A 22,288-nucleotide genomic window follows, 5' to 3' on the forward strand; every position below is an offset into this window, starting at 1 on the left:
CATTGACCATTCTTCTACTCCTTCTTCAGACCTTCCATTCAAGACTTCTGTGTTGCCTCATAGAGGAAGCCAATTGAGGAACTAGTGCGTCTATTGGGAGTAGTAGTGTCTGTGGTTCAGTGAGCTGCTGGGGCATCTCAGCCCTCGATGGTGTGTAAGGAAATGAATGACAGTGTCCCAAGAAGGAATGATGTTCTCCTAAAACTCCACCGCCTCTAAAGTTGCTGGGGTCATGAAAATGTAGCTATTGGCTGTGCTGGTGATCACCCTGTGAATACATTTGTCGAAACAGATGAACTGTACCCTGAAGATGGGTGCTTTTCATTGATGTGAATGATACTTTTTTTTTTTAATTATCTTCCTCCCCCACCCCCAAAAAAAGTGTTTCAAGAAAAGGAAGAGAGGCGCCTGGGTGGTTCAATGGGTTAAGCATATGACTCTTGATTTTGGCTCAAGTCATGATCTCAGGGTTGTGAGATCGATCCCTGCATTGGGCTCCATGCTTAGTGGGGAACCTGCTTGAGATCTCTCCCTCTCCCTCTGTCCCCACTTTGTGTGCTGTCTCTCTCTCTCTCTCTCTCTCTCTCTCTCTCTCTCATATAAATAAATATTTTTTTTTAAGGGGAAGGAGGGGGCACCTGGGTGGCTCAGTGGATTAAGGCCTCTGCCTTCAGCTCGGGTCACGATCCCAGGGTCCTGGGATCAAGCCCCGCATCGGGCTCTCTGCTCAGCAGGAAGTTTGCCTCCCCACCCACCCACCTGCCTCTCTGCCTACTTGTGGTCTCTCTCTCTCTCTCTCTCTCTGTGTCAAATAAATAAATACAACTTTTAAAAAAAAGTTGGTGGTGGGGGGAGAAAAGGAAGAAAACAGCTCCTTTGTAGATAACCAGACAAAAATAGAAGTCAGTTGACCTGAGTTGTTGTTTCAGGAATAAACCCTGTTCCTTAAGGCCCTTAAGGGAAATCTTTAAAATATCTTTGTTTCTAAGGTCTCCGGTCGGAAAGGGAAGTTAAATTGTTCCTCCTTTTAGTTCCCACCTGCCGTAAGATAAAGGAATAATATAAAAGCGACTCTTAATCTTTTGAGTCTTGGTTGCTTTGAGGAGCATGGCCAGAGCTTCAATTTTTCTTCCCTAAAAACATGTACACACCAAAACTACACACCTTGTCAGGGGCTTCATGGCCTCCCCTTTCCCCAGGCTCATCTGTGAAACCACAGTGAAGAACATTTGCCTTAGTTTTAAAGTGAACCCAACGTAGTGTGCTAAGCAGTGGAAACACGCCGCCACACAAAGAAACCAGTCCTTGCCCTGAAGGAACTCCTGATGGTGGAGATGCCGATCCTTAGTCACAGTTAAAGATTACGCTCTTATTGACGCCAAACATCATTTGTTCATCTGTCAAGTGCTGCGCTAGCTTTGTTGTTCCTAGTTGACACTTGATCTTGGAATTCATCACTTGAAGATTTGGCTGCCAAAAGGCTTCTGACACCTGGGATTATCATCACAGGGCTTGTGTGCAGGTCTCTTTCCTTCTCCCCACTTCGTCCTCAGGGTTCCTGTCTAGGGAGTGGTTCATGCGTAGGACACCCTGCTTTCGGTCAGCTTGACTTAGAATCATCAATGCCTTCTTCGTTGCAGTTGTGAAATACCTTCTGCGGTATATAGATAAGTTCAGGGTCTCCTGGGTCTAAATGCTTCTGTTCATTACTAAGCAGAAATATATCTTTCTTCCTTCTGAATTGGGAACAGGTGGACCCCTGGCTTGCTGTTTGCTCTCAGTGCAGAGTTTTTCCCAAGCAGGCTCAGAGCGTGATGACATTGAGCCGTGTGACATGCCTGGGTTTCACCTTTGGGGCTGTGATTAGTAGTAATTCAACTAGTGGGCCCGCTAATTGATTTCTCCCCTCCTTCCACAGAATCATGACGGCAGTATCGACTTCCGCGAGTACGTGATCGGCCTGGCTGTCTTGTGCCACCCTGCCAACACAGAGGACATCATTCAGGTGGCATTTAAGGTATTGTCAACCCCCCCTGAAAGCCTCTCGGTCTGCCTCATGAACAAGCGTTGACGCGAAGCATATTCTTTGAAAATTAGTGAAATCTGATAGTCGAGTTTATAGATCCACTGTGCCGTGTACACGGGAGTAATGTGATGACGACCGTAGCTCCCAAGAATAAAGAAAACACAGCATAGGGAAAGCATCAAGGGAAGGCATTGAGACTGGAGAGCAGGTGATTTCACAAATTAGCTTTTAAAATGATTTCTGTCCAGCCTCTCCATTTTGGAGCCCCAAAGTTCAGTTTATAAATAAATACCACCTGTCACCAGCCAGCCTAATTCACCATCTGGAAAGTTCCCATCTATCCTGATTTTCTCACTCTGTGTGCCAGAGATATTTTAAGTGCTCTTTTCCAGGTGGAGTTGATGGTGTGGTGATGGGGTCCCATGAGCTTCCTAATACACGTCCCGGGTCCCCACCCTGTGTGTTTTCCCGTAGTATCACGTGTATTTCCACAGCGGCATCGGGGAAGGGGGTGGCCGATGAATAAGACCCCGTCCCCAGCAGGACTGGTTGGAGGGCTGAACTTTGAGGACTCAGATGCCTGTTTATCCTGCCCACGCCCAAGAGATAGGGGGAAGAGACACTCCCAAAATGTGTTTTTCATTTTTCTGTGATAAATGGGGCTTCTAATTAGTCTTGGAACTAATTAGAATTAATTATGTGTCTAATTAATATTTAGGGAGGATGTTCCTAAGGTTGTGTAGCCTGATCTCAAGTGAAACAAGACTTGATTTCCCTGCTTGTCTGTGTACCGAGTCGTAGGTACAGACCCATCCTGACTTGGCTGTCTCTCCGCTTCCATCCGCCATGACACCCGAGGGCCTTCCCTCTTCCTGTTTCCTACTCTCCTCTCTTCCTGGTTTCTGAGAAGAATATCCCACTGTGATTCTGACAGGTTTTCTTTCCCCTCTATCATCTAGAAAAACCCTCTTTCTCCAAGAGTCCTTTGTCACGTTTTAGAGGCCGCTGGAGCCCGCCTCAGGAATGTTCCCGCATTCTGCCATTGACGGAGGAGTCCCCGGGCTTTCTTTTTATTTCAGATTGGTTTAAACTGAGTTCACTGCGAGGCCCGTAAAGAACTAAGTGGTTGATGCTTAGCAGATGGTCATAAGGCAAGGGCCAGAACTTTTTCCAAGTTTAAAACGTTTGGCTTTTACAGACTTATTCATCATAAAACCTAAAATTATACACATAGCTAACTTATTCCAATCCAGATATTTCTGTCTGTGTTTTGGGATTGTATTCGTAATTATAAGTTGAGCTGAGCAAACGGTCAGTTTGGGTTTACCGATGAAAGATCCGATAGAAAATTTGGCCCTCGAGCCCAGTAATTATTGTTTTTAAAGACGTCGTGAGATTTTTCTCTAGCCTAGACCTTGGTCTGGTGTGGAGGAGGGAAGCAAGAAGGACTTAAAACTATAATTAGCCCTTTTTCCAGTAAGACAAGGATCGTGCTCTACGTTGCTTCTTTTTGCCACGTTCTCGGTCAGGGGTGTTGGATGTTTTTGAAACTATTTTGGCACACTTGTATTTTTTAATGGAGTGTTGTCCTTTTCTATGCACAGGACCCTGTCACTTCCTTTAATCTGGGAAGGCCTTCACAGTGAACTCGCAATCCCTGAGCCTATTTCGTCGTCACAGAGACCTGCAGAGCTAAAGGATTAGCTAGAGTTCTTCAGCCATGAGCAACGGACATGCGCCATGGCCGAGACACCTGTCCTAAGGCCGGGGAGGGGGTTCCAACCAGGGTCAGCTTGGAGGCAGCGAGTCCACAGGGCCCGTGTGTGAGTGTGAGCACCTCCGCCTCTGCCCTCAGTCACACTCCAGGGAGGGTCCCGTGCTTGCTGGACAGACAGGATGTCTGGGCTGAGGGTCCTGCCGTATTCCAAGCAACGGACAGATCTCATTCCTCAAAGGAAACTGGGTTCTTGAGCTTCCTACCAGGGCCCAGAGCATGGGATTTACCTTAGATCTGGGAACCCTGTAGCCAAGAGACTATCGGGAGTGATGAGTGATGCATAACAGAGGGAAAGTGGGCATTTCTCTGAGGGGCCCAGGCTGGGGCAGTCATGACGAGGCCAGAGGGAGAGAAAGAAAAAGCACCCAGTATGGACACGCAAAGGGACTTTCCACAGAAAGGAGAGCCACCAGAGCACCAGACGTGACAGACAGAGTGCAGAGGATCATGTCAGAATGGATGGCCTCTCAGGAAAGCTTAGCACCCGTGAGGAGTGGGCGAGGCTGGCTCGGGGAGCGGGGGGATCTCCTGGCAGTTACTGCTGGAAGTCCAAGCCCGTAGAGAGCCCTGGGCTGCACTTCGTGCAAACAAATGCTAAGCCACTTTTCACTCTGTGGCTGTCTTGTTCCTCATATGGGGGCTGGGGGACAGAAAATAAGCAAGCCCCTGCTTTCTCAGCTGGGGCAGCAAATCAACAATGTCAAGTGCTAGAGTTTTCTCCCACTCTGGTGGACAGTTAAAACACTAGTCAGTTTGTGCTTGTGGTTCTTTTTGTGATGATCACACCTTATCTAATGCCTCTGGTCGTGTGTTTGGTCAGAAGCAGAGGCCTTAATGGCCAGCGCTCTAGATGTTGCCTGCCAGCTCCACCACCGACCAGTTGGTGACCTTGGGAAAGGGACCCCACTGTCTTGGGCTTCAGCTTTCTTGTTGGGAAGCCAGGGCTAATGACAGTACCTGCCCAGCATAAGACTGTGGTGAGGATGTCATCGGGTAATACAAGGACAGTGACTTGAACACTTCCGGTCAGGGCCTGCTGGGAATCGGAGCTGGCATCATTTAAAACCATGAATGCCCAGGAGAAGATTTTGAATATGGGATAGTAATGATCTAACAACGATCAGAGTTTTGCTGCTTGACTTTCGATCCGTCGCACCCACTGCCTTTTCCTTTCGGCCTATAAACATGTTCAGACTCTCCCTTCCTAAAGACAGCCTCCTTCTGTGCTTGGCCAATGCCCCCCCTTCCCTCCTTCCTGTTATTCCAGGAGCCCATGCTGGTTGTCTCCACCGCTCACCTCTCTCCGTTCCCGGCCTCCCATGACCACCTGGCCTCCCGTTCCCTGAAGCCGCGCTTCCCCAAGGCACCCGGACCTCCTAACTGCCATACCGGCAACTCTCTTTGCTTCTAGCCCGGACTCACTGTGGTGTTTTGCTCAGTGGGCCTCCACTGCCCTCAGAGCGTCTCCCTCTTTCCAGAAAGCCCTCCTGAGTCCCAGTGGCACACGATCCTCCTTTCCGGTTCTCTCTGAGGACTTCTTCTGAATCTTTTTCTTTTTTGTTGGCCAGCTCCTCTTCCCTACACACACTTGAACCCTTGCTGCTCCCGGGCTTCCTGTCGCTTTGCGCATTCTCTGCAGATAAGCTCTAGTCCCCACCCCCCACCCCGCCGAGTTGGCAATACTTACCGGAAGTCATGGTTCGAGCCTCGACCGCTCTCCTGGGTTGAGGTGCTCCCTCTCGTACCTCCCCCTGGCACCTCTGACTCAAGTCTAACCTCTCCAGGTCCAGCTTTCAATCTCCCTCTCTGGGGAGCGGACCCCCACGTCCCCCCAGGCGCCCAAGCCAGAGCACCGCAGGCCACTCTCGCCCCTTCTTGCCGTCCCCACAGGGCCCCGACTGCTAGCCAAGCCCCACCTTTGCGTCCTCGTGAATTCTGCCCCTTCCCATCCTTCCTGCTTCTCCACCCCCACACTGTTCATTGCTTTCCCTGCCTCTAGACTTTCCAAACTCCTGACTCTAATCCATCCTCCACACTCTCAGTGCCACACTGTCATAATCCCACAGGGTGAGGTGAGGCGTCCTGCCGCCATCATGGCCTGATTCCTGCTTGTCCATCCACCCCCTGGTCTGAGCCCCCGGCAGTCACTACCAGCCCTCGTCGGTTCCAGGAGTATCTCTTGGTGTTCTAAGACCCAACTCAACCTGTCAAATGGATAGAGCTTTCCCTGACCTCTTTCAGGGGATTCATCTTGTTCTCCCCAGGACTCCCACACCCTTGGGTCTCACTGTTGTTGAACCCCGTGCTTTCCTTCTGTCTCTTCCCACGACCAAGCCAGGTGTTTGCGAGGGCAGCAAAGACCACTCTTCCTTCAGATACTTCTCCCTCACTCCTGGCACAACCGATCTGCGAATTACTAGACTTTATTTTCCGAGATGATTCCGTACCATATTGCTCTGCTCATCATTATGTGTTATTTTCTCTTTCCTTCAGCTCTTTGACGTCGATGAGGACGGCTACATATCAGAGGAAGAGTTTACCACCATTTTGCAGGCTGCCCTCGGGGTGCCCGACCTGGATGTTTCTGGTCTCTTCAAGGAGATAGCCCAGGGGGATTCTGTGTCCTACGGTGAGTAGGCAGTCTGGTTTCTACGTTAGTTGACTAGGAGGGGAACCAGACTACGCATAGACCCTCACGCAGGAGTGTGGTTTCCCTCCCCTAATAGAATCAACCATAGAAATAGCAGGAATGCTGATGACAACAGCAGCAGTAGCAGTAGTGGGGTAAGAGAAGCTAATTACTGAGAACTTACACGCTGAGTACTCTTCTAACATTTTTAAATAAATCTTTACAGCAAGTTTGTTTAATCAGCACATTTAATATTATTTTATTGAATTTATGGAATTTGACTTATCATCAGCTAGAGAATGTCAGAGCCAGGATCCAGAAACCAAGAGTCACTGTGGTCAAGCAAAACGGAGCAAGTGAACTAGAATGTTTGTAACTCCACTAGAGGGGGACAGACTGGGACACCAACAGTCACTACAGCGGCAAACCTGTCTGTCACCATGTTTGTCGTTAGCAGCTTAAGTAAGCTTTCACGTAGGCTCGTTTTCTCCTGCCCCTTGGATAGCACCCCTGTGAGGTCAGGACCATCATGGCGGACGAAGACCCCATGGCCAAATGGCAGGTCTGTGCGTCAGGGATCAAGCTTTCTCCAGATGGCTTGCTTGGTCCACACGTCAGTTTCCATGTATTTCCTGGTACAGTCGTTGAGAAAACCACACCTGAGTGGAGACGCCTAGCTGACTGTTTCCCTGTCTTAGCTCTGATGTGGTCATTCATGTCAGGTTGGCTTCTCTTCCCCCAGCCTTTGCCCTCACCCCCTCCCATAAGCTGTCGGGGGATTCCTCTGGAACGCCTCTTTCCTCATGGTGTTCAGAGAGTTTTCGCTGTTAACTTTCATGGAATGGGGGAATTAGATCACACACTTTTCTTACTCTCTGTTGTTTTTTTGGTTTTTTGTTATGTTTTGTTTTGTTGTTTTTTTGTTTTTACTATCATTCTGCATGCCCTTTATTCTATTTGAGGTAATTAAATGCCTAGGGCACTTACTCTCCTGAGTTCATGGAAGGAAGGAAGGAAGGAAGGAAGGAAGGAAGGAAGGAAGGGGAAAGGAGGGGAGGAGAAAGAAAATGGGAAGTACACACTGAGAGAAAACGCAAGAGTCATAAACCCCATGTGTACTAATTCTCTGTCCATTTTCCTTTCACAAGTAAGACTCTTTATTGATCTGAGCTGCCAAATATGGAACACTTATTTGAAGTGACTGTTTCAAATAATGTGGAAGTTACACCACAAATGATTTGTTAGGTAGGCATAACTTTACCTGTTGATTATAACAAATTTTTAGGGAAATCTGCTTTGTTTTTTGGAATTCAATCTTTTAGTTTTAGAATACACACGGTATCTCCCTTTCCCCAATATCATGCCAGTTTCCTTTTTCGCAGCAATGCTTAGAGGTGTGTAAGTAAGATTTTATGAAAGAATAACTATTGAAATGTGTCAGAATATGACCATCTAAATTGTTTTCCTTCTCAATTTTCCATTTAGATAAATTAATTGATTTCCACAATTCCACACATTAGCCAATTCACAGCACTTCTTCTAGAAATGAGTTACCTTTTTTTGGAAATGAATTACTTCTTAATGCCACTGACATCCCAAAAAAGACAGAGACCTTGATCTTTTGAACAGATCCCAAGTCTTGAAAGACAGACTTTGGTTTCAGCAGATCAACTCTCAGTCCTCTGTCTGTGCTTCCATCACTGAAACAGACTCATGCAGGTGAACCTTTATTTTGGATGTTAAGAAAAAAATATCTAAAGACCATGTTTGTAGCTTGCCTGATTTGGAAACATAAAATGGTCTTTGAATGCAAAATTACGTTGCAGTTGCAAAGAATGATTCGGACTCAGTCCAATGGCTTCCTTATTACTGAGACCTACTTCTGTCTTGAAGAGTTGTTAGTGTAACATGCTGTGAAGTAGACTCTGGGTTATCAGAGGATTTAAAAAAAAATAAATAGAAATAGATCATGGGGTTAAAAATCCTTTTATAAAGAGAGCCAAATAGGTTGCGGATTCAAAGTCTAGGCTCCTTTTGCTGTATAAGCTCAATAAAGTTTTCTCCATCCAAACAGAAGAGGAGAGAGGGATTTCAGAGTGGAGGGGAGCAGCACGTTTCAGAAACTCCAAGGTATTGGAGGCTCGACATTCAAACTCTGCTGGTTAACTTAGTTAGCCTTCTATAGCTCTACCCTAGTTCCTAAACCTAGAACACCCAAGACAGAAAGGGGCCCACCACTCCACATTCCCATGATATGATCATTATATATTGTATGTTTTACTTGCCTTTATTGCTCAGAAGTCAGGGCTCAGCTTTTCAAGACTGTGTATTTGTATACCAGAATGAAGGGTGAAAATAGTTTTAAAAACCAGTACAAAAAAGTCACAGGCAATAGCATTTTTAAACATTTTGTATTATAAAAACTGGTAACCATTCAGTAAACTAAATGAAACATAAACACAGAGGGTAACAGGCTTTCATAAAGCAAGCAGTTGTGTTATACTCCTGCTCAGGTCAAGAAATAGAGCTTTTCAAGAACTCTGGACGCCCCCGGGCTCCCTTTCCCAGCGACAGCCCCTTCCTCTCTCCTACAGGGAGGCATGGCTGATCTGACTTTAAAAAGAATACTGTCCCTTGCTTACTTTTCAGCACATCACCGCAAAGTCTTTAAGTATTGTATGTTCGTTTTGCCTGAGTTTTTGAACTTCACAGAAGGGACTCCCATAGTGTATGTTGTTTGGTTTTGGGCTGTTTTCACTCAACATTATGGCTTTAAGGTGTATCCATAGTGTTACAACACAGCTGTTCCTTCCTCTTCATTGCTATAAAGCCCTTATGTCCCATGAACATGCTACAAGTCTCCATTTCCGCTGTTGACAGACACCTGAGTGGTTTCATTTCTCACCTGTCATAAGTAACTGTGGCTGTGAACTTTCCTGGGCATGTCCCCCAGTCACAGCGGGCACACATTTCTCTAGGTTATACACTTTGGAATAGAATGTACGGGTCATGGAGTATGTGAGTCCTCAGCTTTTCTAGATAATGGAAAAGTCATCTTGCAAAGTGGCTGCACAGTTTCTAAGAGTGGAGTGAGAAGATTTGGCGATAATTGTATTATTAAGGTCATATATGAATCTGTCTCATGTCAAAAGAAGATTCACCTCTGTTTATTCGAGTTTGTTTGTTTTTCCCTCCCTTTCAGAGGAATTTAAAAGTTTTGCCCTAAAGCATCCAGAATACGCTAAAATATTTACAACCTACCTAGACCTCCAGACATGCCATGTGTTTTCATTACCGAAGGACGTCCCACCAACTCCCTTGTTCGCCAGCAATAAAGTCAGCCCCGAAAATCATGACGAGAGCCCCTCAGACAAAAAAGATGACTGAAAGCAAATATTCACAAGAAGGGAAGGATTTTTCCTTGAAATTGCGAAGGCATTTGTTGATAGTGTTTTCAAAGTGATTTCTGAGTAATGGTGTTTAAAATGAAGAGCTTTTTAAAAAAAAAATAAAAATGATAGCTTTTCTTATTAAAACGCTTTTATCCACGTATGTGTATTATTAAGTAATATTCCCTTTCTTTTATGTTCTCTTGTGTTGTACCAAGGGGTTTCCTGGTGACAATGATGTTTTTATGGATTTTCCAGTTTAATTTGCAAATGCAAATGAATGAAATGATCTCATTTATTTACTGATGAACATTAATCAATGCTGCAGAGAGTTTTAAAAAGTACGAACGCTCTTTAATCTACTTCCCTCTGAGGACATAAGTGGGAGTGTTATCTCGAACCCCTTCCCATTCCGGAAATAGGAACGCTGCAGGATCTTATGCCTCTAACTTCCCAGATGCATTCTTTCATTTCTAGTTCAGTTTCTTGGATCACGGAATATGACGGATTGGAAGGGAGAGCTCCCGTTAATTCGATGAGACTTCTTAGAACTCATGTCCTCTTAATTGCAGATTTCCTTACCCACCTGCGAAGGAAATCATATCGTTCTACAGTTTAGATCTTTGTGTTAAAGAGCAAGGCTCTGGCCAAAGGCTAAGTGGGAATTGCCTTATTGCAGGTAACCATGACTGCCTGCCTGGTGAGAACATGAATCACTTGCCACGAAGTTTAGTTTGAGGAGGGGTAATTCAGAATGCAGGGCTTCCCGAGGAAGGTGAAGCAACAGCTTAACCCCCTGGCAAGAAGCCAGGCAGTGACCCCTTTCCTTCAGGTGACACAGTAATCTCCCCCAAGTGCCGTTTTTATTGGATGTCACGCATCATACCTATTGTTAATGTCACCCGCATTTGAAATTTTGGGAACAGAGTATCAATTTATATAATGCGATGTACAAAAAAGAATAGTTGGTTCATTTCCGAATTCTGTCATTGAATTCGGTCTCCTTGTATTGGTGGTGTTTCTGAATTTATTGCCGATTTACCCCCAAACTCATTTTTTAAAGCCATTTGTGAAGCAGAGGGGGGACTCGTCACAAGGGGTGAGCCATCATTTCAAACTAGTTTTACACATTAAGCTATGAGTGTTCTAATTTAATGAATGAATTTGGATGTTAAATGTGTTATCCTTCCGTGTACAGGGCTGTTTGCTTTTTCTCTGTCTTAAAGCTGTGTAGACAGAATATTGAATGAGCTGAAAACAGTTGCTTCAGTAATTAGAAAAATACCTCTTGATAGTAGTGTCTGCATATGCAGTGAGAAGGATGTACTACTCAGGTACCCTGATTGCTTTTTATCATAGAAAAGCCACACATTACTCCTGTGACTTATGAAAAAGTAGCATTCTAAACCAAAAGTTTTCTATGAGGCTCTTGAAAACGATCCCTTTGTTTTACTGTCTTAAAATAATATCTTATGCTCTTGAAGTCCACTTCTGCCAATGTAATATTCCTATTTTATTATGTTACTTGAATAAACAAACTTGCTACATAAAATTCTTGGCAATTAAAAAATTCTGTTTTTGCCATTTTGTCTCAAAGGTAATATTACCTTTTTAATATCATGGTTTGAACGTGTTTGCATATTTATGACTGTGATTCATCATTCTTGTTTGCATTTAAGCTTTATGAAATGTCAGGCATGATATGACTGTAATGAAAAACTCAAATTTTAGCCAAAGTTGTAATAGTTAGTATCCTTAAGGCAGCTGACTTTCAGCTGGTGGGGCGTGTGTGATAACACAGTCAAAATCATCAAGGTCCCTGTAGCTCAGGCCTCTCCTTTAGGTTTCCTTCCAAGAGGCTTTTTTCTCCTTTAATTAGGAATCAAATTTCATTAAATCAGGTCAGTACACTATGGTTTCCTCTCATCGCTTAAAAAAAAAATAGGTTACTCTTTGAAATGAGAAATACTAGATCCTAAGTCCTATACACCATAAAAATTTCAATCAGAACAGTCCTGTTGCAGAGTAATGACGTGCTACATGCTTATGGACCCAACGGCTAGCATTATGTGTATTTCATACTCCTCTGCCATTGTTTCTAGAGTTTTGGAAGGCTGGCTATGACCGCTAGCAGTGGTCTCCCTTTTAGAATTCAGGTGGGCTGCCGTCTGCGGGAACACTGGCTCCCAGACTGGGAAACTCTCCCCTTCACACTACTGCAAATGCAAGGTGGGAAGTTGGCACTCCAGGCAGGGTGGACAGGCGGGCTCCCTACCAGAAAAATCCTTGTGTAGGGGCGCCTGTAGGGTGGCTCAGTCGGTTAAACTTCCGCCTCTTGATCTTGGCTCGGGTCATGATCTCAGGGTCGTGAGATTGAGCCCCGGGTTGGGTTCCGTATTCGGCACAGTTTGCTTAAGATTTTCCTTCTCCCTCTCCCCCTCCCCCCATGTGCTCTCTCTCCCTCTCATAAAATAAAATAAAATAAAATAAAATAAAATAAAATAATAAAAATTTTTTTCAATCCTTGTGCGTTTGTTTATATTTAGCAATCGCCAAAGAGGATTATAAAAAATCCCGAGTCAGAAACCATTCCCTAGGAAAGGAGACATAGTTAGAGTCTCCCCTGCCCCGGGGCCATTTCTGATCTCTTAGATAAAGTTCCATTTTTTTGTTGTTGAAATGTTATACGAGGGGGTAAGTTGGCGCTGCTTGTGATCTGATAGAGGTGAAAGCCCACAGAGTTCTTGATCCAGTATATAGCTCGCAGACTTGAGCAAAACGGTCATACCCCCCAGACCTCGTGTCCCTTCTGGCCCTTTTTATGTAGAGCTTGTTTCCAGGTGATCCATAAACCTCTTGAGTGTGTGTGTGTGTTGGGGGGGAACGTGCTCTAACAAGTGTCTCCCCTACACTGGGATGCCAGCTTGCTATTTTTTCTAACATGGGAACCTCAGCACGTTCTTCTCATGCTGATGAAAGAGTCTGTGTGCAATAGAAAAGATAACAAAGAAAAGAACAAACAAAAGAATCGTGGTTACTTCTACTGCCCCAAATCTACAATTACTAACTTTTTGCAATGTTTCATTGCACCCTTTTTTCTAGACACTCTTACATTATCAAGATAACGATATGCCTGTTACTTTATGCTCTGCTTGTTCACCTTTTACGAGGTCATTAAAAGGTCCCATAAAGGTACATTTTACACTGTCCCTAATATTCCATCAGATAGCTAGAAGATAATACGTGTGTGATATTCTCCTCAGACTGAACATGAGAGTTTGGTTTTCATTTGGGGATATTACAAAGATCCGACTCAGTACTCCATAATGGTTCATAATGAGAAATAGTTTGTCGATGGACTTATTTATGATTTCCAAATTCTAAAACGAAGATTTCACTAAAGATATTATAATTATTAAATTTCATCTTAAGCTAATTTTATTGCAGGAAAACAATTGATATTGTTATCCCAGATTACATAGAGTTTGGTCATTTTGACGTCATGTAGGGGTTCACAAGTTCATGTCTTTCAAAGGTAAGTACGGGGGTATCTGGGTGTCTCAGTGGGTTAAGCAGCCTACTCTTGATCTCAACTCAGGTCGTGATCTCAGGGTCATGGGATCAAGCCCCACTTGGGCTCTGTGCTGGGTGTGGAGGCTGCTTAAGAGTCTCTCTTTCCCTGTCGTTTTGCCCCCACTCCCCAAAAGGTAAGTACATTTCATCTTTTAAAAAATATTTATTTTTCCCTTTGCAAAAGTAACAGACTTACTAATTATTGTAATAAGTAATAACAACAATGGCCACCAGTCTGGAGTGCTTACCATGTATTAGGCATTGTGCTAAACGATTTACAAGTATAATTCATTTAAAGACTTAATGAAATATTGGTACTGAACAAAATTTAGAGCAATCTTTAAGTCACTCATTTAATGGCAGAGCTTGGAATTAAAACTGATTTTGTCGGACTACGAAGGCCATGATTCTAATCACTTACATATAGCATCACCGTTGCCATATCTATGGAATTTATAGATTAGTATCTGCTATATACATTTTCCTCCTTGTGGGTCCTAGATACCAAATTTTGACTGAGTACTTAAAGGGAAGAGCGACAGAGGTGGTTCCAAATGGCTCTGGGCAATGGTTGATATTGGAAAAGATGGGTAAACTGAAGCCCACGATAGGGCAGCTGAAAATCCAGAAACCTTCCCATATGAATAATCCAAGTTGCTGTAAATCAATGGAGAGGTCAACTTCAGGATCCTATGGTCATCTTTTCCTTTGTGGATAGTGAAGGAGCATGGGTGCTTTCCTTCTTATGGGTCCCTCTGTTGTGGGTCACTTTTTAGTCATGTCTCTGCTCTCAGAACAATGTTACATGACCAGTAAGGTCACGTTGGAGGGAACTGAAGACCAAGTCAAAATAAGAATACCTTCATCCTCGTTGTTCTGGAGGCTCCCCTTTGCTGTTCTCCTCACTTATACCTTTGCCCTCCTATAAATTCCCTTGCCAGACCGAGAGCACCATGATTGTCCCAAAGCATAAACCAATTACCACTTCTCCGGTAAATGTTTTCAAAAGCCGCCCATTGCAGTTTGGACACAATCCCAAATATTCAACATGGCCCTCAAGGCCCTACATGGTCTGGCCTCCCTTCTCTGGAGGTCTAGATCTTGACCGTCTTCTGTCTCTCCCTCACTGAAACCCTACTACCCGCTCTTTCCTTTCCTCAAACTGACTAAAATCTCTTCCAGCCTTAGGGGTCTGTGTAACTGGTTTTCTTTCTAGTTACAAGGCTGCTCACCTGCCTTTTTTTTTTTCACCCAGATTAAAACAAAACAAAACAAAAAAAGCTTCATTGAGATAATTCACACATACAATTCACCCACTTAAAGTGTGCGATGCAGTGCTTTTTTCTATGTTCCCAGACTCGTGCTGTCATCACATCTGATTTTTAAAATAAATTCAGATTCCAAATCAAACATCACATCCTCAAACAGGAATCCCCCACTGCCTGATCAAAACAGCCCATCCTGTCTCAGACATTCTCAGTCCATTACCCTTGTGACTGGGCTTTACACCCCTGGGAAATTATTTGTTTATATATTTATTATCTGTTACCCCTACCACTTCGGAGGCGCACCCAACATGGAGCAAACACTATTTGGTGAATGAACAATGATAATGTTAGGTTTTCTTGACTGTGCCTCGCATCGCATGAGAGCAAAGATCATCTTTCCAACAAAGTTGAAAACCTGTCATTATGACATCCCTAACATTCATGGAGAAATGGGCTGGGAGAGGTTCTGTCACTTAGGCCAGAGTTATATAACTGGCGAGTACCAGGGCTGGAATTCAAACCCAAGGCTGTCTGGCTTTGAATGAGGGGACTTCTGATTAGGCGAGGTAACTTGAACCCATAAAATAACGAAAGGATATTATATGACAGGTTTCAGTTTCCAGAAACATGGATACTAGATATGGCCACAAAACCCATAGAATGCTGAGCAAAATGTCACAAACATTTGAAATGTTAGCTGAGCATGCAAAACACCAAGGGAAACCATCCCTGGGCAAAAATGAAAAGAGAGTTGGAAACTGGAACTGAATGAAGGCATAAAAGTTCTAAGGGACACGTGGATTATTTGTTTGTCTCAGTAACAAAGGGGCTCAGTATTTTACAGCTCTATAAGGCAAAGCACAAGGTTTTTGTTTGAGGTGGGGATCTGGGACCGAGATCTCCAGGGAGAAAAACAGACATAGGAAGGGCTATGCTCTCGGGAAAAGAGTAAACCAGAAACATTCAACTTCTGGCAAAGGACGACGGAGAAAATGTTTCTGTCTTGGCCTGGATTCTAGGCTGGGGTTGAAAAGCCTTCTCTCTGATCTTTTTAAAAAAATGTTTTCATATCTGTTCTTTTCAATGTTTTAGAACTCATGTTATAGCCCAGCCAATGGTGTGTCTTGGTGAAGAGTCTCATGGGTTCTTGTAAAGAGAACGAGTGTTCAGCAATTGCTGGGTGTAATGTTCCATGAATATAAGTCAGACCCGGCTCGTGGATCACTCAAGAAGTCCTCTTCTACCTTACTAGTTTTGTATCCCTTTCTTCTAGCAGTTATTGGGAAGAGGGCTATGGAAATCTCCAACGATGTAGTTTTATCAACTGTCATTTGTCTGCAGCTTTGCCATTTGGCTCATAATCGTTTTTGATTGTTACGTCGTTTTGATTAACTGACCCTTTTGTCGTGATGAGTATTTATTTCTTCCAGTAATACCACTTGTCCTGTTATTAAGCAACTGCTCAGCCTTGCCAGCTTTCTTACACTAGTGTTTGCCTGCTTTATCTCTTCCCTTCCTTGCTCCTTTTAACCCATCTGTGTCTTTATACTCACAATGCATCTCTTAAATGACTATTTTGTGATCCATTCGGCTCTTCCTTTTTATCTTGTCTGGCAATTCCTGCCTTTTCATTGGAGCATTTGGTCTACTTCTAGTTAACGTAGTTATTGATATGATTGGATGTGAGTCTACGTCTTGCTTTTTGTTTTCTATGTTCCATATGTTTTTTGATCTTTTCTCCTTTCTGACTTCTTCTGAACTAATTTTTTTTTTTTTTTAGTATTTGTCACTTGGTGTTTTCTTTTGGCTTATTAATTATATTTATTTTACTTACTTTTAGTGGTTCCTCCAGGGCCTACAATATAAACCTTTCCTTTAATATCATCTACTTTCAAATACTAATATGCTTTTTTACTTATAATATAGGAAGCTTATAATATGCTTCTGTTTTCTCCTATCCTATCATTTGTACTATTGTCATGTATATTCTATGTGTCTTCAACCACACAAGACACACTTATCATTTTTGTTCTAAAGAGTCAAGTGAAATTTTGAGGAAAAAAAAGTTCTATTTATCAACACATTTACTATTTCCAACTCTCTCTTTTTCAATTTCTTCATAAAATTTCACCTTTCCATCATTTTTCCTCAGCCTGAAGAATGTCCTGGAACAATTCTTAGAGTACAAAACTCCTGACAATAAATTCTCTCTGCTTTCTTTTGTCTGAATATGTCTTTATTTTGCCTTCATCAAAGACGTATTTTAGCCAGATACAGAATTCTGTGTTGACTTCTTTTTTCCTGTCAGCAATGTCAAGATTCCATTGGGCTATTTTGTTTTTTCTTAACATTTTTTTCTTTATTACTAGTGTTGAGAAATTTTATTATGATTTTCCCTCAATTCTAACCACTGTAGAATATCACAGCTGGGATAATGACACAGATACAGTCAAGACACAGAACATTTCCACCAGCACAAGAATTCGTCATTGGGCTCTTTATAGCCCCTGCCCCTGCCCTCTGATTCCCGCCTAACCCACTTTAGTCTCCGACAACCACTCGTCTACTCACCATGTCTGTAGTTCTGTCATTTCAAGAATGTATCAATGGAATCATAGAGTATGTAATGTTGGAGAGACCTGTTCTTTTCACTCAGCGTTTTTCTCTGGAGATTCATTCAGTTGCTGATTCTATCTAGACTTTGTTCCTTTCTTGTCGATGACATGAGCGTACCATAATTTATTTCACCCTTCACCCACTGATGGACATCTGGGCTGGAAAACGGGAACAGAAAGAAACTTCTTTAACCTGACTATCTGCCAGGAATCTCTAGCTAAAAGCGCACTGAATTATGAAAGTATTCCTTCAAAATCCGAAAGAAGGCAAGAATGTCTGCTGTCGCTGCTTCTAGTTCCTGTTGTAACGGAGGTCTTTGCAAGCACAGACAAATGGGGAGAAGATCAAGGAATGAGAGGACAATGTAAGGTATAAACAATGTAAGAAACTCTACAAATAAATTATTAGAATTAATAAGAGACACAGATACCATAAATTGCATTTTTACATACAAGTAATCATTAGAAATGGAAATACTGAAAAGGAAGATATCCGAAAATAAATTAGAAATACATTTGTAAGAACTTGTGGATGAAATTATGAAATACGAGTAAAAATATGTTAAATGAGGGCCAGATAGAAAGCATAGGAAGATCTAATTAAACTTACAGGCTGACTTGACATGATAAACGTGTATTTTCCACCAATATTTCCATCAATTTGAGCAATTACAATCAAGAGCCTTCTGTGGTATGGGGTGTGTGTGTGTGTGTATGTGTGTGTGTAAAAGACAAGCTGATTCTAAAAAGCTATTGTAAAATGTAGACAAAAGTACAAAGAGTCACCTATAACAAGTTCCGAAGACAAAGAAACCAAATTACATGTGCTTGCTATGGGGTCCTGCCACCTCTGATATAAAACAGGATTGTAAAGCTATGGTAATGAATGCAAAGTGAAATCACGCCCTTGTCAAGTAGACCGTGGACTCATAGCAAGCCTGGAGAAAGATCTCTCCTTTACTCGTCTTACTTTCTCCATTCATTTACCTTCAGTAATAACTATGTATCGAGCAGGTAATTAGTGCCAGGTCCTGATATAGATCCCCGGCATACAATGGTGAACAAAACAGCAGTCCTTGTCCTCCTGGGATACAGTCTTGTAGAGACAGATCATTCAAAAGTAGAAACGAACCTGCAATGGGCTTACGAAACAGGAAAGTACAGTTGCTTTGTGAAGATATCGAAGGGTACCGGTACCCAACATTGAGGGAGGAAGTCCTTCCTGTATCAGGAAGGAGGACCAGAAGTTAGAGAGTGGAGGAGGGAGAGTTTCTTCCAGCAAGAGCAAAAGGTGCAGGGGAAAGCCAGGCTTATTCACGGAATTCTCAGAAATCTAGTTTGTTTGGGAGGTGGAAAGATGCCGGGGAGACCGACCTCTTCGGATTAATTGCTTTGCTTTCGAAGAGACCTCTTCCTCAGGTATATTCCCTATACTTGACAGGAAAAACAAGACATGCCTCTCACCTCGTCTGAATCTTAAAATCCCACCTTACTCCGGGGATGTGAAAATCCCCTGGACATGGAACAAGGCACCCGCTGGAGTATGGATAGAGGCATTAAGAAAATGAACGGGAGGGCACCTGGGTGGCTCAGTTCTGATCCCGGACTTTCAGGATCGAGTCCTGCATCAGGCTCCCAGTTCCTTGGGGAGTCTGCTTCTCCCTCTGACCTTCTCCTCTCTCATGCTCTCTCTCACTCATTCTCTCTCAAATAAATAAATAAAATCTTAAAAAAAAAAAAAAGGGAAAGGGAAACTAATCGGTTAAAAAATACTTGGTGGTGTTATTTAACTCATGTATGTGCGTCTTTAACACCAATGGTTTTCATTATTTGCTTTCAGTGAAACTGAAGGTGGACCAATCAACTTGTGAGTCTGTGGATCATTACATATAATCTTTGATTGTAGATACGTGATTTTTGGTAAATATCTTGAAAGTAGTTTAACTATTGCTCTATAACAAATCCCTCCATTCCTACCACTGACATATATGTAAATAAGCTTTTTCAGGGCTTTCATCCATAAAAAAAAAAAAAATGGGGATAGTACTGATGGGGAATCATGAATGCTTGTAGCAGTAAGCAATACTCATGAACAGACACAAGAGGTAGAGAGAAATCTTACCCATCTTATTAAAATGCATTTCCAATGCATTTTGTATCTGATACTAATTTCCTCTGTATTTGATAGCAGGAAGAATGTGTAATACATTCCATTCAATACATTCAAAACAGAAGATCTAAGACACACATAAAGATTAAGAGAATTGGGTGCACCTGGGTGGCTCAGTGGGTTAAAGCCTCTGCTTTGGGATCGAGCCCCATATCAGGCTCTCTGCTCAGCAGGGAGCCTGCTTCCCTTCCTCTCTCTCTGCCTACTTGTGATCTCTGTCTGTCAAATAAATAAATAAATAATCTTTAAAAAAATTAAGAGAATTGTGGTAGGTGATCAATCAAAGGTTATTGAGCTTTAACTTGTAACACAGAAACACAAAGAGTGAAAGGAATATTATAAAACGACCAAATCTTTAGGGAAAACTCGCTTATGTATGTTATTGTTATTTTTGTAGTTATTTTATTTTTTTAAAAAAGATTTTATTTATTTATTTGTCAGAGAATATGAGAGCATGCGTGAGCTGGGGGAAAGGCAGAGAGAGGGAGAAGGAGACTCCCAGCTGAGCAGGGAGCCCAACCTGGGGCTCGATCCCAGAACCCCAGGGTCATGGCCTGAGCCGAAGGCAGACGCTTAACCAACTGAGCCACTCAGGAGCCCCTTTGTAGTTATTTTAAATAAAATATACACACGCTGAAATGCATAGATCTAACTGGATACACTCATGTGAACCATCCCCTTATCTCGGAAAGTTCCCATAAATCTCTTTACATTCAGTCAACCCACCACCACAGAGATGACCACTATTTTAATTTCTATCACTACAGATTAGCCTGCCTGTTCTAAAAATCCTATAAATGAACTAATCAGATGCATACTTTAAGTACATAAATTATGTGTTCCTTTTGCAGAATGTAACTGAGATTCATCTGTATCGGTGAATACTATTACACAGTAGGATTCTGTTGTAAGAATTAGCTCAATTTCCTTATCCATTCTTCTGTTGACAGACACTTGAGGAGCCTGAAATTTCCCCTAAATATTTATCTCTCTCTCTCTCTCTCACACACACAGAGTTTTCTTCAGTGAGAAAACACCCACAATATACACTTGCGCATTTTTCCACATTTCTAGGATCAGTCCTCTCCTTGTCAGGGCTTTCAGTTAGAAAGTGCTCCAAATTCATTTGAGTTAATTGAAGCAAAAAGAGCAGGAAAGAGTCAGGAAAAGCCATTTCCCTTGAATGGTAAACACAGGCCCTCGAGGGGCACTGAGGGGCCCGCTGAGGTCACTTTTCACTCCCTTCTGGGCTACATTGAGACAAGTGGGCTGACAAATGATTTGCCAGAGCTCAAATAAAATGGACCAGGAAAAGCCTGGAAGGCTAAGAGGGTTTTCTGATGGAGCTAATTTACCTGAACCCAGGCGTTGTCTCGGAAGATTGAGCTGACGCGCCATCAAACGCAATGCTTGTTCACTAAACTCTCAGCCTTTTTCTTTCCATGTTACGTTTCCCTCTGTCCAAATGCCACCACGGATGGAGGCCTAGCATTCCCTCCTCCACTCTGCCCTATTTGTAGATACACCAGTAGCCTAGTACTCTCAGCCTAAGTGTTCCCTAGTTAAAGAAAAAACAAAAAACGTAGAGATCCCAAAAGAGAAGCGCTGTCACCTTCGCGGGTGACAGCTTGGCTCTTGGTTTAAACTGTACCCAAACAGAAACCCATCCTTCTAGAAGGCACCTTTAAAACCTGCCCAAACTGCCTGTTGCCCCGTCATCACCCTGCCAGGCCTGCATCATGGACATTGCGAACAACTTTGGCAAATGGAGAAGAGTTGTGGGAACATGTAGACACAACCCGTACATGGCCCGGAAGAGAAGGAACAGGATAATTGGTCCCGTGGACACTTGTATGGCTCTCTAATCCTCAGAGGACATTTTTGGAGAATGACTGTGTTCTTAGCTTGAGCTCACACAGGACAGCCACAAATCGACCTCAGCTGTGTCTCCACTCACTCAGCCAAGGATTCTGTAGGTCATTTCAGTAATGGGGCCAAAAAGTGATGTGTGATCTATGTTTTTTTAATCATTCTCAAAGTACTGTCAAAAAAAAGCTACCTCCTTGGACTCAAGCAGAGTCTCAAAAGAAGCAATAGCTCAATTTGGCAAAAAAAGAAGCTGGGACCCTGAGAGATGAGGTCTCAGCTAGGTCCGCTCTGGGGCGGGGGGTGGGGGGGCGGGGGCAGAGCTGACCTAGGCTTCCAAGTCCCCTAACCCCCAGGTCAGTTCCGAGTCCCCCACGACACCCCTGAACTGCTTCAGTCTGCCTCTCCAAGACTCAAGTCTCTGCATCTCTACAAGGAAACCCTTATCGGGGCTTTGTCTGCCGCAGAGACCCCGTGGAAAGGGACATTGAGACAATATGGCTCGAGCCAGGCCACAGGTGAAGGGTAGGAGTGGTAATCTGACCTCGGATGGAGACCTCCTTTGCTCGGATGGCCTACAGGGCAGCCCCTGAGCCACATGAAAGGCCCACACTTCCTCGGCCATTGTCTGAGTTTATGGATGAATTCCTGCTGTGGTCACCCAGCCCTGGAGTGTTGACAGCAATGACGCATGGCTCCCCGGGGTGGGGTCAGCACGAGAGAAGAGATTGAGTGTTCTGGGGGTGGGAGGAAAGCCTTGTTTGTTCCCAGAGAGCTTGATCACCTGGCTTGGGGCCAGGGCTCCTGCACTCGTTTGAGGGAGGGGGAAACCTGCTTATGGCAAGAGGCTGCAGAGGACAGTGGCCTGAGACAGAGCCCGGGAGACACCTGCATGGGGGCTCAGACCTTCCCCGTCCCAACCCCCGTGTCTGCCGCAGCTCACCACTTTCCAAAGTGGGTCCGTTATGCAGAGAA

The 22,288-nt window shown here is 43.6% G+C and overlaps 1 protein-coding gene across 1 annotated transcript in view; it reads left to right on the forward strand.

Annotated features, from left to right (window-relative positions):
- LPCAT2 (lysophosphatidylcholine acyltransferase 2) overlaps nt 1–9,984 on the forward strand; it is a 64,429-nt gene extending 54,445 nt beyond the window's left edge. Inside the window, exons 12-14 of the mRNA XM_059382034.1 lie at nt 1,919–2,017; nt 6,297–6,432; nt 9,635–9,984. Coding sequence (XP_059238017.1) covers nt 1,919–2,017; nt 6,297–6,432; nt 9,635–9,819 — 420 coding nt within the window. The 3' untranslated portion in view covers nt 9,820–9,984. The remainder of the gene's footprint in view (nt 1–1,918; nt 2,018–6,296; nt 6,433–9,634) is intronic.
- The last annotated feature ends 12,304 nt before the right edge of the window (nt 9,985–22,288 follow it).

This window comes from Mustela nigripes, chromosome 17 (assembly GCF_022355385.1).
Source record: "Mustela nigripes isolate SB6536 chromosome 17, MUSNIG.SB6536, whole genome shotgun sequence".
Classification (NCBI taxonomy): domain Eukaryota; kingdom Metazoa; phylum Chordata; class Mammalia; order Carnivora; family Mustelidae; genus Mustela; species Mustela nigripes.